The 18,265-nt window shown below is 32.6% G+C and overlaps 1 protein-coding gene across 3 annotated transcripts in view; it reads left to right on the forward strand.

Moving 5' to 3' along the window:
* The window catches only part of SEMA3A (semaphorin 3A), a 443,880-nt gene that overhangs the window by 284,501 nt on the left and 141,114 nt on the right, over positions 1-18,265 (forward strand). For all 3 annotated transcript variants that reach the window (XM_045510443.2, XM_045510442.2, XM_074367557.1), the window contains 2 exons: positions 4,908-5,065; positions 9,654-9,716. In XM_045510443.2, the coding sequence (XP_045366399.1) occupies positions 4,908-5,065; positions 9,654-9,716 (221 nt within the window). The remainder of the gene's footprint in view (positions 1-4,907; positions 5,066-9,653; positions 9,717-18,265) is intronic.

Raw genomic sequence — 18,265 nt, forward strand, 5'->3', positions numbered from 1 at the left:
AGGAAGGAGGAGAGAAAGAAATAGAAATGTCATAGAAGTCGAAAATATAAAGAACAGGGTGGCTGTTGTTTGGATTTGAAGGTCAATTGTACGGCAGTTCTCTGTCCAACTGTAAAAAGTCTATTCTCGGTGGTCTTGCAGTCTAGAAATCAGTATTCTTTCATTGCCTTTTTGAAATCTGACTCGATCATTGTAATGTAATCATCTGTACAAATCTGCGCTTATCTTAAAGATAATCAGAACACCACAGAAAACATACAACTTTATTATGTAGAGCTAAATTGACATGTATGATTTTGGGAATTTTGCATGATACCACTACACCAGTGGTGCTGACGACATGTATGATTTTGATGGAAATTTTCTCATCTTTTTTTCTTTTTATATATGAAAATAAATATACAAGAAGAACAGTAACTTAACCAAATAATTTTTTAGTATCTTAAATAATGTACTGATAGTGATTGCTAACAGTATCTTTTCCTTTATTCTTTATTCTAATAGAGCTACATTAGAGGTCATGATGAATTCAGGGGGAATAGGCAAATCTGCAAATTTATAAATAAGTAGAGTAAAAATTAGAAGAGACTCATTAGAAAAGATCATGGTTTTTCTCCCATGATTATTTGATAGGATATTCTGATTAAAGAACAGAATAATTTATTTTCTCCTTTTGCTACATGATACTAGATTTTTAAAAAAATCTTGTCAAATGTACTTTATGTATGTGTCTTGAATTTCATAAGATTCCTAAGGTATTTTAGAACTACGTCACAAGAGAATGCAATCTATTTATAATTGACAATAATGCTGCTTGAAATTATATGAATTGATTTTCCCTTCTGGAACATCTATCTTATAGCATGTCATAATAACAATGGTGATTCTAGGTAGCACTTACTGAGCCTGAACTATTTGCTTGGCTTTATGACCAGTTTATCTTCCATTGTGTCATTAAGCAAATCATAGAAGTTCTAAATCATTTGGTGAATCTGGGATAAACAGAATGTTTGCTTAATTACCTTTCAAATTTAAGAATACCTAGTTCATTAAGAGTGCTTATCTGAGATGGCACTTTTTTTTTTTTTTTTGAGTTGGCACTTTTGATTGTAGTACTACATTTACTTCTCTTTATGATTGGCACAGCTTGTAGAAGTTGAAATAATGTCTCAATGAGGAAAAAGCTGAATTGCATCCAAAAAGAATTAGTGTCTTTATATGCTTTTGTCCAGTAGAATTCACCAAAGTCAAGTTGATTCTGTAGAAATTTAGGTTGCTCTTAAAATAATAATCGTTGTTGTTTGACTAAATGTGAACATAGGCAAGATGTAAGAAGGTAGTGGAATATTAAACATCCCACATAACTGAATATTTATTTTAGTTCCAATACCAGTTTATATAATGGTAAGATTTATGTAACAGAAGCTGACAAGAAACATCTAAAATTCTTTGACTCCAAAGGGATAGAGTCAAATTCGATGTTATTTAATATCAGTTGCAGCTGAATATGTCTGCATACAGGGAAAATAAAATCATAAATTTAATTTAAAAATCATAAAGGGAAATAGAATTTTTAAAGTGTGAAATTTAGATTTAGAGAAAAAAATGCGTGATTTTTCTCTGGAAAAAAACCAAAACTTTTTTTCTCGTTCTGAAAGTGGTAAGGTAATCTAATCAATCCAGAATTTGCCCCTGCTCACTGCCATGAAGGTCTCAGAAAGACGCTTCTCTCAGTTACAAAGCAATATAAAAAGTCCCTGATGGAGAAGAATACCTAAAGATACTGCAGCAAAGAGAATGATGAGGCAAAATTTAGTACGTGTGAAAAGGATGGAAAACAGCTGCTAACCTGTACTCCAGAAAAATTTTGTCCTTTTGTTTAATGAAATGATCCAGCAGTAACATTTTATAAAGCATAGTTTGTTTCCAGAGTGATTTCATATATAAGTGACAAAAGACTTTTCTTTAAGTCATTTGTACCTAGGAACCAATAATTCTCCCTGAACTAATTTATAAAAGTCAACCTGTATTATATTTTTCAATTGGACGAGTATTTTTATGTTTGAAATTATGATATAGAAAGTCATTATTTCTGTTATTTAAGTTCAGTACATAAATAAGGGAACAAAAAAGAATACTGTTCTTTTTGTTTATTTTATTTTGAGTTATAGTCAGTTTACAATGTTGTGTCAATAAGAATACTGTTCTTAAAATGATCATTGCATTTAACACTAATGTAAATCAATAAGCATATTACTCTTCTTATTTATCCCTTTATCATCCAAAATTACTGATGTTAACAAGTTAGCACACTGATAACTTGGATAGAAAAGTACTTTTTTCAGTCAGCTTCCTTTGGACCCTAATTTCCTATTTCCGGTTAAGATTAAACATATTAATATTTAACCTCTGCTTATACAAACAGGTAATTTTTAATGGAACGTTTACTATATAAACTATTATCTTAGTAATTTTTATGAATTATCTTAATTTCACCCTCACAATAACTCTTGGGAGATTTTTTATTAACCTCATCTTCTAAAAACTGAGGCCCAGGTACTGTAAGAAACTCATCCTCGTTTGCGCACCTTGTAAGTACTGTGGTAGTGCTTGTGTTTTACCTGTAACTGTGACTTCATGTCCTGTAGCTGTAGTGGTTGTCTTCCTGTAACTTGTTCCTCTTGATGCTTAGAGCTCTTTTACATGATTTCTATGTATTTCCAACTAAAATCAACCTTTGTGTCTCTTAAATGACCCTCCCATTGATTAATATCTCTGTGTAATTGTCTTGGTTTAGACTCAACTCGTGGGGTTTTTTTGTTGTTGTTTGTTTGCCTAGCTACCTATAGTTTGGTCTCCCTAGCATTAGGGTAGGATTATGCAGTGTAGATTGGAAAGGAGTGAAAATCATCTAGTCTGTTTGATAAACAGATCTCTTTAAACAGTCATTCAGTCAGTGCATGAACGTATCCAGTGATACAGCCCTTGTCTCTGGTAATAGCCCTTTCCATCCTTACACAGCTCAGAGTGCCTAAAATTTCAGTTGTATATTGACTCTCTGTAGCATTGATCCTTGGCAATCATTTGGTGAGAGGAATAGCATTTAAATCGATATATCATGTTGTGGATTCTCTGTTCTTTCTTTCTGGAGACTAATAACTCTCATCTATTTCAGTTATGACTCACATGAGTAAAACTCTTTGTTTCTCTATTTCTTCCTTCCCTACTTCCTTCTATTCTTCCTTTTTTTTTTTTTTTTTTTTTTTTTGATGGAAGCTGGGGGTGAGATAAGACCAGCCCAATATTGGGCTCTTTCTCATAAATTAGAAAAGCATATTTTAATAATTTATTAATAATTTTTCTAATTTTGTACATAAGATAGGTGGATAGATGGATAGATAGCTAGACATTCAATTTAATATTTATTAATCTGATAATATGGAAAAGAAACCATGTGAGTTGTGGGTGATGAGCTATTATTTATTTCCTTACATGAGGGAATGTTAACTCTGGTAGGTAAGTCATTTATATGAATGATTATAATAATTGACAGTGTGATGCAGGTTATGAGTAATTTAAGCAAAATGTTACAAAGAAATTAATTCTATGAGAATTTCTTAGAGGTTACATTTGAACTAGCTTGGGAGAGTGATACTGTTTTCTCTAGGTGGCATATAGTTGTAGGTGTCAGGAACAATGGCAGGAAAGACTAGAAAGTGGACGACTACAGAGCATGTTTTCCTGCAGGGTAGAGGACATGAGGAGGAGTACTGAGGTGGGGGTCTAAATTCAAAGGGTGTTAATCTGACCTTTAATGCTAAGTTAGGGAGTTTGAGCTTTACTCTCTACTGAAATAATATTTTGTTAAGGTGAAAAAAGCAGTAGGAGAGATAAAGCAAGGCAATATCAAGGGGCTGATGTTCTGGAGTACGGCTGGGACAGAGGAAGGGTCTACATCTTCACTTCTTCCCTCCTCGGAAGGCATTTTCTACTTGTTATGGATGCTGATGAAAAGGTTCTACTATATGTTCTTTGTAAAAATCAGAATCATTGATTCAGGACACACTTCTGGAGAATCCTCAACATTTCTATCCCATGAGAGGGGGATTGTGGTGGTATACATATATAACTAATTTCAGTTGAAGCAGATAAAGAAAACCTCTTTGGTTATTATCAACAATTACCTTTCTAGTACAAAAGTGAACTTACTGATACTTCTATCTGAAAATATTTTTCTCACTTAAGGTGTAGGTCTAAAAGTTCAGTACTTTCCTGTTCACACGGGAAAAAAATTGGGAAGCAAAAAGAAACTGAAAAACTGACGTCAGATAGTAAAATTAATTCATGTTTTTATAAAAGCCTAACTCAGTTTATTTATGTGTATCAGTTACAAAATACTACAAAAGATTTAGATGGTGGAGTTAATGTTTAATGCTTAAAAAGATGCACTGAAATGCTGCAACAAAAAGAGGCCTTAACAACCTAGGAGGTTAAATAAAGTTTTCCCCACACTACTTCTGCTCTGTTGGCCTCTATGCTTATCCTTCCAGCTATTGTCTCCCAGCAAATGAAACCACTTGAACAAATCTTTGTAAAAGTAAAAACATTTTCTGACCATTCTAATCCATTACTACATGCAAAGAGATTCTACCAGACCAGTTGTGTGGGCAAGGTATTTCTCTCCCTTTCTTCTTCTGGAGTGTGTGGTCTCGAGTACAAAATCAGCAAGCAAATGACTCCCATTTCAATGAAATGTTAAAAAGTCCTGTATATTTTTTTAGTACCACGAAGAATAACCTCTGATTGGTTAACTGCAGCAGGCAGTAGTCAGATTACCAAGTACCAATAGTCAATGTACATGTAGGACCTCTGATTAACACCCAGTATCTTGCTTTGTTGCCTTGCAGAAATGTTGGAATCCAACAATGTGATCACTTTCAATGGCTTGGCCAACAGCTCCAGCTATCATACCTTCCTTTTGGATGAGGAACGGAGTAGGCTGTATGTTGGAGCAAAGGATCACATATTTTCTTTCAACCTGGTTAATATCAAGGATTTTCAAAAGGTATCTATATTCTAATACAGTTCTTTTGAAACAGTTCAAGTAATACAGAATTTTCTAGCTATTTAAGTGCTATAACTGAAAAAATTATTTAAATTAATATTTTATCTTTTGAGATGCAAATAAAAATAATGCACTGATTTGACTATCACTAATCAGTGGATTCAGTAAACCACAAAAATCCTCAAGGAAGAAACTGTAGTATTTTCAGTGATTATCATAAGAAATACTAGAATTACTAACTTCAGCCTATTCTTCCGTAGTTCATATAACTTTTTTCCTGCATTAAAGTAAATACCTGAACCATTATAGAAATACGTCATAATTGATTTCATGTACTAGGTATACATATGTATATATAATTTACACATCTCTCCATATTGCCAGCAAAGTCAGAGTTCTTCAATTATTATATACATGCCTAATCTGATGTGTCACCTGTGTTTGTAAAGTTTATTAGAACACAGGCACTCTCCTTCATTTACATATTGTCTATGTCTGCTTTCATTCTACAAAGGCAGAGATGAGTAGTTGTGATACAAATTATCTGGATCACAAAGCTCAAAATATTTACTATCTGGCCTTTGAAAGAAAAAGTTAGCCAAACCCTAATCTAGAAGATCAGTTTTCAGTGTCAGGTTTTTATATATGTGATCATTAGATACTAGCCATCTTTCAGTTTTATTTTTACACTTTATAGTGTTTCTGGCTCATTTAATTAACAAGCTATACAGTTTGGAAAATAAATATGGATTGACAAATTAGTTGCAATTGTGCTACTGAGTGTATATGCTATATTCTAAGTCAGTTTTTTTTTTTTCAGTCAGTATTACCAGTCTTAATTTTCTGAGGAACAAAGATTTTTACTGCACCAACTTTCACAGGAGTACTAGTAGAACATGTATTCTGGAGTACATATACTTCAGTATTTATGTATGTTAGTTTTGCTGCTTCTTAACACTGAGAATTTTGAAGTGGTGTTCCTCAACTTCTTATAAACTGTAAATAGATCAGACAGTAATTTTTAACAGTAACAATGGAATTTTTTTTTTTCTAGTTAGAGAATGTTGCTTTAGGATAAAATGAAGATTGAATTTCAAGGCCGATTCATATCTCTAATAGAGTAAACCACTAAACCTTAGACTTGACTTTTCATCTATTATCCAAACACTAAAATTTTGACTATGTATTAAGAGATTTTATTCACAATAAATAGCCTTATAAAATGGCAATGTCCTACTGATATATTTTGGAATTAAGATACAGTATTTAAAAATCTTGGATATTTCTTTTTCTGATTTTTTCAACCTTTTTGATTCTTAAGCCTCCTCAGATAATAGCAGAATCCCTAAGGTTAACCTGTTATCTAAGAAAACCGGTTATCTGTTTTTCTGAAATGATAAAAAAGGTATAAGCAGGTTTTTGTTGTTTTAGTGAAAGAAAACTATCCTTTATAGAATGAATGAAAAATCTAAAATGATTAGAAAAAATAGATATTTTAATAATAGATTATACCAGCTCAAATTTTCAGTATTTATAGAATTTTTATCATTTTTACATAATCCATATATATGAATATAAATATATGTCTGTGTCTTTGTATCTATATAAAGACAAGCTATGAATACAGATCACCTCAGAATATATGTTTAATTTATTCAACATTTTTTCTGAATAAATATTCTTAATTTCGTTTGTATATTCATTTAGTTCAAAAATTAAAAAGAACTAAATTGTCATCTAAAACAGCCTACTGTTTTATAGATGAGAAAAATTCTAGAGACATTTGTATGCCCAGGATATATAATAGTATTTTCTACCAACTAGACTTGTAATAAATATATACTGAAATAATGGACTAAATAAAAGTTAGGTGATTCGCCCCATGTAATAGTGTTCTTGTTCCAGCTCCAGCTCTTGATTCAAATAATTATTCTAATAATAGAAGACATTTCTGATTTTAAAACATTCATTTCAAACATAGTGTTTAATTTTAATTATATCACAGTGTTTATAAGGGTAAATACAATTTACTTAAGGATTTACATCTGTTTGTCTATATTTGTGTATTAATGCTCATTTTAACCTATGTGTAATGTTACTCATCAACTTTTTCCTAGGCATCTACTGTTGTGATAAATAAACTCTATAGGGGGCACTAAGGTATGTCATAAATAATTCTTGAGGAACTTATAGTACTAATGACAAAATGTATGAGCATAAAGGTAAATACTAGGCCAATCCCTGTTAGAGAAAAAAACACAGTCTCAGGTTTGGAAGGACCATGAAAAGATTCTTGGCCTTGATAAAGGGTTCAATCTCTTTAAGGCATAAACGTCTCATCAGTAATGAGTAAGAGGAGCTGCCATGGGTAGATGCATAGAAGCATAAAGAAGGGAAAGTCTAAAATAAACATGAAGCACTTTGAATATGAGGATAAGAAATTTGGATTTTGTTAGTTAACTGAGACATTTTTGAGTCAGAAGAAAAAATATCAACAAATTATTAAACCTAACCGAAATATAGGAATTATTCTTCATGGAAACAGATGTTACTGGAAAGACAATTAAAACTATATATATATGTATGTCTCCACATATTCGGTCCACTGACTTGCAGTTATTCTCACTAACTTGTGTTCCAAAGGAGCATTTTTTATACTCGAATTTATTTTACTTATGCCAGATCTTTAAACTAATTTTTTTTACCCTGATCTGTCACAAGTTGAAAGCATACACCCCTTTAAGTATGAAATAATTTAGCATGAATGTTAGCAAAATTACTTTTTGTTAATATTTGACATAGAGAGAAATCACAAAATGAGGCCCATATTGTGTTAATCCCAATAATCAGGAGCTAGGAAACTATAAGAAAACAGCCTGCCTTTCTGAATTTAAAAAATGATCTGTTTTAATGATCTATGATTTTTGCACAATCTAGCTGGAAAGCTGAATGGGAAAGTCAACAGATTTTAACTGTGCTGTATATCATTTTTGTGTCCTAGAGAAATTTTATGTTTGATCCTCCTCCATTGTAAACTTTAAATAAGAATAGCTCACTTGACTTTTCCACAGCCAATGAGAAGACAGGGCTGTGAAGCCTGTGAATTGGCAGTGCCCAGCCCTGGCTCTAGTAGTTCAGGAAACAGGGTAATGTTAACTGTAAGGCTATAAAGTTTGTTCATTATAAATGTAAGGATTGTAGTCCTGGATGTTTTTTATTGTACAACTACTTTGTAAAAAACTTATGAAACAAGATTTTACATACACAAACACATGAAAGGCACATGAAAAAGAAGAGAATAAATGAATTAAGATCTTCAAATGGTAAAAAACAAATGTGCATTTGAAAAATTTTAGGGTTTTTTATTGTGACACGGACCTGAAATGCATTTGCCATGTCATCATAGGTTTTTTCAAGATGTCCTAAATTTTTGTTTATACATGTGTTGTATTTTGCTTTTTAATTTCCTAGATTGAATATCATAACCTTTGCCCAAGTTTGTGACAATTTATATTGAATTATCTAGAGGTTCCCAAATGAATGATAAGCAGTCATTTTGATACTAAAAGCTTTCTGGTAGACATGAATGCTTAACTGCTGTCATTTCTGGATTTTTCTTTTACTTGTGACTTTCCCCACCATTGAAATTAACTAATGTTACCAGAAGAGAAAGATGAATAAAAAAATTAAAATTGTTCTGTCCCAATACAAATAGAAGTCATTGGAATTGCTCAGGGGAACTGGAAACATTTATACTAAAATTTAGATGAAGGTATTTGAAATATTATTATTGAGGGAAATGCATCTGCAGTCCTCTAAGCCATGAACAATACCTTGGCTTATCCACCACTGCCACTGTATTTGAACGATACCAGAACCTTTGGAAAGATGAAGATATTAGGGATGAAAATACAAACAGTTATTACTTAGTCTAAGTTTTGCTCATAGTGGAGGGGGTGATTTTTTTTTTCTTACAGCTGTCTATTTGCTCGTTCATTTCCTCCTTTATCTCCTGAAATTAAGCAATGCTACTCTTACCTATTTTCCCTGTTTAAAAAAAAAAAAAGATTCCTTCCTAAAATGGGTTTTTCTAACCCTATCAGTTGCTCATTCTAGCATGTCATGCTGAGATTTGAATTATGGAAATGGATCTAGAGCACCTGATGCTAAAATTTCAAAATAACTGTTTCAGGATAAAGACCTATTCATTTAGAAGAATGCAAGCCACTTTCCGTGCCTATTTTTACCTCTTTACTAGATTCTCACTTGGTCTCAAGATGATCTCCCTCCCCCAACCTGCCTTATAAGTCTTGTCCATAGGATACTGCTTAGATGTGTTGACTACACAAATTTCTGTGTGCTGAACTTTCATTTATACAGCAAAGCCTAATGGGTGGAGGGAAAGTGAATGATTTAAGACCATGCCAATTAACTGATGCCACTGCGAAGTCTAAACTAAAAGGTTACTGCCATATAATGCTTTATAGAACTTCCTTTATCTCAGTTGCTCCACTTAGTCTAATAGATGATAACGTTGTATCTCAGAAAACTTAATTGGCAGAAAATAATTTTTCTTCTCTGCCCTTAGATTGTGTGGCCGGTATCTTACACCAGGAGGGATGAATGCAAGTGGGCTGGAAAAGATATCCTGGTGAGTATCAATCTACTAAGTTATTTTGGTAATTGCATAAGGAATTTACTGCTCTATCGTCACTTTAGTTCAGTGTTATATTAAACACCCTGCTTACTTGTGGACTTAATCACTCTTTAGAAACAAAATAATACTTGATTTTGAATGTTGATATTTTTATGTAAAGCATTGAAAGTCTTAACGTGAAGCAATTGAGTAAAAATAACAATAGACCTAAATAAAGCGAAAACACGTTCCTTTTGATGATTTATAAATGCAAAAAGTAACTAACAAAACGCAATGTTTTAGCATATATACTTATATTCAGTAAGTCAGCTAATTTGCAGATTGGTTCCCATATGTTAATTCCTCTTGAATTCCTTTTGAATTACATGAAGTTTTTCTTCTGAGTTATCATGATTAAATTACCCCTCCCCTTTTCCATTTTATTCTATTCCTTTTCTCTTTCCCTTTCTCCTTCCTTCCTTTTTTCCTTCTTGCACTTCTTTTCCCCTCCCTTCCTTACAACTTCCCTCTTCCCTTCCGTCCTTCGTTCTTATATTTCATGCACTCATTCTTTAAATAAATACAGATAGAGAAATGATTATATAGAGGACATTGTCTTGGGTACTGTGGACAAAAGATGAACGAATGGTAAGCAATCCATACAATGGTTTACCACCGTAAATAGGTAGAGGCCATTTTTCCTGAGGTAAACTGTGTCAGTAAAATTAAGTGGGCCACAGGTTTGAAGTAGAGCCAAGTATCTGCACAGATCATGAAAGGCAGTTATAATCATTTAAATCAATAAGTTAAAATGAATTCAGAATTTTACAAATAATTTGTACCATTTTATGTCTTATCAGACATTTTTGGATGTCCAAAACACAAGGAAATAAGTTTAAAAGTTTTATCTATGTATTAGCGTTTAGGAGAAATTTATCATATGTGCCTAAAGACATAAATCAACTTGTATATATGTGTATAGATGTATATGTATTTTCAGAGAACAATCTGATTAATTGGTAGCAGCCACCTAAGATGATGTACATGTTTAGGATGATTTGGAAGTGAAATCTGAGTTCATGGAAAAGAATGCCTCGGTCTGGTAGCAATGTTGGCTACTGATGAAGGAAGGCAGATAAAGGAACACAAAGCACAGGTATCTCCCACCCATGATTAATACATATCTGCAAACATGGGAAAGTCATCCTTAAAAATTCTGTTTTAAATATAGTGATTGAAAGTCACATTATACCTTCATAGTACAGTAAACATTTTTCTGCTTATGTAAAAATGGACCAAAAAATTCTGTCCTACCAAATTTTAAACTTTCCTAATTAATACATAGGTTGGGATGATTGAAAAAGAGTGAACAGAAACAACAATGAGGTCAGAGTCCAAAATAGTTAAGAGTTTTATGTTGATTCCCAACTGACTCATTAATTGTACTTGAGCAAGTACTTTAACTTTGAGGAGGCTTTCGTGTCTTACCCGTTAAATGGGGCATTACATATTCTACAATTGTGAGAAAGAAGCTTAATAGTTTTAGGACAATTAATTTGCAAGTAGATAATATTGTATAAGTGTCAGAAAAAATATGACTGAATACACAAAAATTTATTAACATCAAAATGCTGTATTTACCATTAACAAAATATGTTGAAAGGTTTCAGTGTATAATAACTAAGGTTGGAGACAAAAGGAAGTTTTACCTGTATATGGCTATGACTTAAAAACACAGATTTTTCTCTTTCTGCTGAAGTTTAACAGGTGAAGACATGGAAACTTAAGAATAATTGAGAATCTATTGTGTGCCAAGTACTATGATAATTTAAATAGTATTTTATAAATGTAGTTTTAACAATAACTTTATTAAGTGGGTATCATTACCACTATTTTCTTAATCAAGAAGTGTAATGATTCAGAATATTCATTCAAAATCTTTTCATTCAAAAATTTTGGAACATTTTGAGTACTAAGCTAGAAGTCAGTATCAAAATGTTTGTGCCTCTGCTGAAGTTTTTGGTGTTGTGTGGCATAGATGTATTTGAACTTGCCTATTAACATACAGATAATAAGCAATAGATATTCAAATAAGTACCTTACCTATTCTGCTCTTTCTAAGGATGTGGGCCTAGTAATAAGCAGCTCATGAAATTCTTGTAAGACTCAGTCACAAATGAAATTATTACACTGACTGTAATGCCTGATACAAATATTAACTATTACTAATATATGTAATGGAGTTGCTTGGATAATATCTAAGTGAAAACATCGTTAATGAAGTTAGTTTGATCTTCTGTAATGACCATGACCACTGTAGTGTGGCACTGTTCTAAATTCAATTCAGTTTGAAAATTGAAGATAATAACCATACTTATCTGATAAATTATCTGGATTTTATAAAAAGCCCTGAGCCAAGTACTGAGCCTATTTGATTTAATGATTAAATCACCTCATTCAGTTGCTAAAACAGCAGATATTCTTTTGTGTTTGTGGTTTCCAAAATTCACCTCAGTACATTTATCTTTTATGCCTCCCCATCTCCCCTCCCCACTTCTATCCCCACCCTGTCTTTTTCCTGCCCTGCTCTCCTCCTCTCCCCCCTCTACCTCCTCATCTCCCTTCCTCCCTCTATCCTCTATCTCCCCTCTCCTCCCACTTCTAATCCTCCTATCAGTAGTGAACACTGAGGGACTCTGGTGTTAGCCTAGACACTCTTAGTTCAGCAACTGCAATAAAGTCAAGATCCCCACAGTGCCCTATGGGTAACCTTAATCATGACCTCAGAGGTTTCCTCTCTAAGAAAAGCAACTTTATTATATTTTCCGGGCTTATTGAAAATGCTTATAGGTTTTATAGAACTAAATTAAAAGGAACTAAATCATATGGCATTTGCTAAGTTTGATACAGTGTATTAATGACACCTGATTATTTCATAGCACCTTGTAATAAGTATTCTGAAAACTTATAAATTATGTCTCAGATGTTATGGTAGAGATGGGTAATTATGTGTGCATTGAGAGATGTAAATTTTTGAAAATGTAATGGTATGGCAATATTAGTTATACAAATCTTTTCAAAAGTCAGCTAATTAATGTAACCTGATAAGTTACTCATGCTTTTGTTTTTCCTCTACATTCTGCATTAAATCAATTCAGTCATTGTGAATTTTTGTTTTTCTTTGTTAACAATTATTTAATGAAAGGGCAACGTGAAAATTTTCATATATTTTAGTTTAAGGAAAAAATCAATTTTTCCTCTAGCTCTAAGCAGTAAATACCAAACACTAAAGCATATTTAAATAGTAAAATATATTTTATACTATTTTTCTGATAACCCATCTCATTCTTTTAATATTGCTTTTCATTGACCTATTACTCAGAATATATTTTATGCATTTGGAATACACTTAATTAAAATTTATTTTACTCTTCAGGTGACCTCATTTATGTACCTCAGTTTACTTTACAATTTATTTAATTTAAATAGGATACATGACATTTATTGATTATTTTTGGACTTTAATACACAGACCTTTTTTATCGTTCCTTTCTTAACATATGATTTTAGAAAATAGCAGTTAGTTGACTTCTTGGAATTGTGACATTTCTTCCTTGATAAACAAAAAAAATAGCACTAGTATTTAAAAATAGCATTAGTATTTTTTACCAAAACTTTGTTAAATAGCCATCTAGAAAGATTAAGGGTAAAGAGTTTTTTTTTTGTTTTTTTTTTTTTAATTTTTATTTAACACCATATTTGTGAAGTGATGCACGGACAGTTTGATGGAAATTCTGCACTCTGTCTTAAGCTGTAACTGATGGACAATAATTCCTTACAAAGACTTCTTGTGATGCTGAAAACCACAAGAATGAGGCTTGAGTGGTTTTTGCAGCCATCAAGATTCCTGAGATAGAATTGTAACCAAAGTAGGAGCCCACCTGAACATTTATAAAAAAGTAAATTAACCACCTCCTTGAAGTGCTTTCCTTGGTTTCTAGAACCTGAATTTACCTTTTTCCTACTGGTTTTAATATTTTCTCTAAAAGCCCTTTGGAAATAAAGCTCCTTTAAATAAACCATCCTGGAGGAAGTGCTGTCTTCTTGGTATTAGATTCAGATGCAAGAATACAGTAAGAAAAGCAGGGCAAAGACACTGGCTAATTTTAAGTATCTTGAGGGTGGGTCATTCTTAAGTCCGGTTAAGATGGTTAAGACTTCCCTGACCTGCAAAGTCAGGCTATGCCCCTGTATTGAACCTACATAGTTCCTGTGTCAGAGTGTAGCATTATACAGGAAGTTGAACCCTTTCCCCATTCTCCCTGGCAGCTGGGAAGATACATCATTTCTCATAGCTCAATTTTCCATCAAAAAACATATACATTAAATCAGCCTTTATAGTAAAAGGGAATCTGCAGCCTAAAGCATTTATGTTCTCTCTCTCTCTCTCTCCGTATATGCATAGATCGAGAAAGAGAGAGAATGTAAATATGTCTTAGGTTGCTGAAAATGTCATTTTTTGATAACAACATTAATGTAAATTTATTTTTTGTCTTGTAGAAATGAATATGCAGGATATATATACTACTATGCCTTTTATTCTTGGTGTTGTAAATTCTAAGCATTTACCTTGTTATGGTATTTCTTGTCTACTAGAGGAATGAAATGCTCATAAACTTTTCCACTAGTTACTTGAAAGTTGTAATTTGAAAAAAAATCCTATGTTATATAGTATTATTGGACAGAGACCCTCAAGAAGGACATAAATTCAATCCAGATATCTTTATTCTAACTGCTGTTATCTGCCTTCACTTTATTTTTGATGTTTTTCTGGTGCTTAAAATCCATTTTGTATTCACAATAACATTTCTATTGAGGGATTAACTTCCTTGACCTTGTTTTGCAAATGAAAACTGAATACATGCTAAGCTGGTAAAAGAATCTGTTTCAAATCAATAGCTCTCTGAATCTTCTTTGTTTATCCTACTAAACCATCTCTCTTTGTACTAAGTTTTAGTAAAACCAAATGGCAACCGTATGACTATTAGAAATATTTTGAACATCGTTGGAAATCAAAATTTCAACCATCTGAGATGAACAAAAAAACAAATTCTCATAACACTGCTATTGTTGGATGCATTTCAAAGTGCAGAACCATGCACCTGAATTTTGGGACATTTTTGTAATTCTTGAGAGATTTATTTTTATATTTTTGTCCTTAGCTGTTACTCATTTTTAATGTATTATGTATTATAACATACGTATCAAATTTAACATGATTCAGATTGTAGGATCTCAACAACACTAATTTTTTGCCAAGTGAATGCAACAGAGAATTTGAAGAAATTTGAAGAAAGCTACGCATTCATCTTAAGCTGCAGTGCAATCTAAAATGCGTGTTGAATTTCATTTACTTTTTAAAGGTTAAAGATGACTTAAGTTTTTTGAATTTTATTTTAGGGACTTCAAAGAATGTTAAAACTTTTAAGTGTATAGTTAGAATTACCTTCTAATTCTACAAAAATCCTGAAGTGTTTTAAAAATCTCAAAACCCTGATGGATAATTGTTAGAAGATAATTTTTCATGGATTTGTTGCACTTCTGCACATCTGATGAACAGAGGCACTCTTAAGCAAAAGGCTGATTTTCAAACAGCCTTGAGAAGTAGAGATAGTGTCTCCCTCAAAGCAAAGGATAGGTATGCTTACCTTCAAGTACAATGATCATCTGTCTCCAATGTAATGGCCAGCATGCTTATGCCTGTTGTAAAATTTGAGGTTCCTTTGCACTTCATGGCATGTACCGGTGTCACTTGGCCCTCTTCTCACTGCCCCCCTCCACCCCGAGTATTGAAGCTTGTGGAATGGGCATGAGAAATACTGATACTCTGACTACTACTATTTCCGTGAATTATAATGTCCTTTATCTCTGACTCAGGAGCTGTATGTCTTCTGCCAGCAATCACAAAACTCTGTCAGGGTAACTTGTTATCTTATAAATAGAACAGAATCATTGACCTTTTACAGTTCCTGGCAGTGTCGATTGTAATGTTTTGTGGGCACCCTAGATGATCTCATGAGTGAAAGACTGTGGTCAGTTTATTCATCTACTGAAGCTTATTATATATACTAGATATTGTTATAAATGCATTTCTTTCATTAACTCATTTATGTAATTCATATTTGGTTATACATGCAAATTTCCAATTTACCTAAGGGATGTAGTTCCAGCTTATACCTAAGTTGACAGCACAGTTCTGCCACAACTATTGAGAAAAAGTTGATGTATTTGCTGTTTGACAGTGATTCATGTCATCTACCACTTGGATGAAAAGAGTGATTATAAATTTATAATTTATAGTCCTCACTCTTGAAGGACTGAAATTTCATGAAAATTCTAATGAACAAAATGTAACTTGCCTTTAAATTGGAGTTGGGGAGTTATAGATACTTACTACTATATATATAAAATAGATAAAGAGCAAGAACCTACTCTATAGCACAGGAACTATATTCAATACCTAGTAATGACGTATAGTGTGTCGACGGAAATAAAATCACACAACTTGAGAGTTGTGGGTTAAGTTTTATTTGGGGCAAAATGAGGACTATAGCCTGGAAGATAGCATCCCAGAAAGCTCTGGGAAACTGTTCCAAAGAGGCAGGGGGAAAACTCAGTTATTGTATGTGATTTTGATTTCATTGAAAGGGGAGAGGGGAGGAACGTGCAGTCAAGTGCACATCTAGGCAGAGGCTTCCTGCTAGTCACAGGGAGCGGATGTCACCATTAGTGATTTTAGTGCTTTTCTAGATACTGGAGATGCAAGAATTGGGGTCGTAAAATCTTCTCCTGAAGATATCTAACTATCTAACAGCCTGTTCAGCCAGTTTTCCCAGAGCACAGAGTGCCTCATTCCTGACCTCCGTCCTGAACTCCTTTCAGGGTGTGCTGGAGGTCAGTGGCTGAAGCAGCTCATGATTTAATCCAAGCAGAGTTAGATGGCAAGTGCCAACGTGATCCAGTCCTTGGAGAGGCAGATGGCAAGTGCCAATTTTTAGTTAGCAAGTGAAAAAGAATACGAAAAGAGATACATGTATGTGTGTTTGTGTGTGTAACTGAATTACTATGATGTATACTGGAAATTAACACTGTAAACCGACTATACTTAAATTTTAAAAAAGGAAAGAGAAATGGTCATGGGTTAATACTCAAAACCAATTTTATTAAATCCACCTTTCCTCAACACACTGTGAGCTTAACCTCTTTTAACTATCCTTAAAGGAATGAACAGTTCATAATAGACTTCTTGCCCAAGTCATGGCAGAGCATATGGAACGATATGAGAGTTAAGAAGACTTGGAAGTATTTTAACCAATAAATGGATGACTGATTATTTTAAGAATAAGATAAGTTACTGTTCAATTAATAAGTGCTAGGCATCATACTATGTACTTTACACATATACGTCATTAATCCCATTTTTAGTTTAGGAGACTGAGGCTCAGAAATCCTGAATAACTTTCTGATAGTCACACAGCAAATAGAAAATGATGCTTGAATAATTTTAACCCATGTTTGACTGACATTTAAAGTATCGGATTAGTACTTGTAACTACTTCCATGTTTTTCCTGTTTTATCGTTTTGATTTTATTACTTTTGGCTCTGCTTTTCTTTAATTCTTCAGAAATACCTTTCCAAATGTAAATACCTACCTTTGAATAAGTAACATTTTTATTAAGTATTAATAAATATAAACACATTTTTAAATTGTAAAGTATTCAGAAATTATTTCTAAAATTAGTATGTATTATAATTATGGATTATATATTATTATAAATAGATAAAGGGTCTCCATTTATTAGAATGTATGTTGAGAATATTTTATACATTAATTATATAACAGCATTTAGCATTTTGGACATTAAGGACTCCAAATGAGATTTTTTTACTTTTGATATTGAAAGCATAGGGTAGAAACGAGATTTGTATGAATTACAAAAAGCATTCCTCTAAAATCTGGATTTCACTTTTGTTTCTCCTTCCTCAAGGCTTCATCTCATATGTGATTAAAGATATAACTCATCTCCCTTATTTGAATATTAAATTCATTCATGATAACTGCATATATGTTACAATTAAATATGCCAACTAATTTTATCCCCAATAAATCTCTTTAGATTGTAACTCTATCTACTTGGTGTAAATCATTGACTTAGTTGCTTTAAGGCATGAGCACTAAGTATTCAACAATGGTACATAAAATTGGAAACCACAGAATATCATTATTGAAATCAGAGTAAGGAATTTGACTACTTAATAGTTCTCCTGGTTTGGCAGGAAAAAATACTCAGGTTGGTTTCACATAGTATTTTACTATTGTGTGCACTCATTTGAATATGAGATGAAGAAAGGTTATGCTGAGCACATGTTATGGATACCCATAATCAGATAACTCCAAAGAATGATACAAATGTAATAATTAATTAGATTAATAGAACAATATAAAATAAAATATAAACTAAAAGTAGATGTTACCAGCTTCTGTGGTTCATAAGACATTTCA

Source organism: Camelus bactrianus, chromosome 7 (assembly GCF_048773025.1).
Source record: "Camelus bactrianus isolate YW-2024 breed Bactrian camel chromosome 7, ASM4877302v1, whole genome shotgun sequence".
Lineage (NCBI taxonomy): Eukaryota > Metazoa > Chordata > Mammalia > Artiodactyla > Camelidae > Camelus > Camelus bactrianus.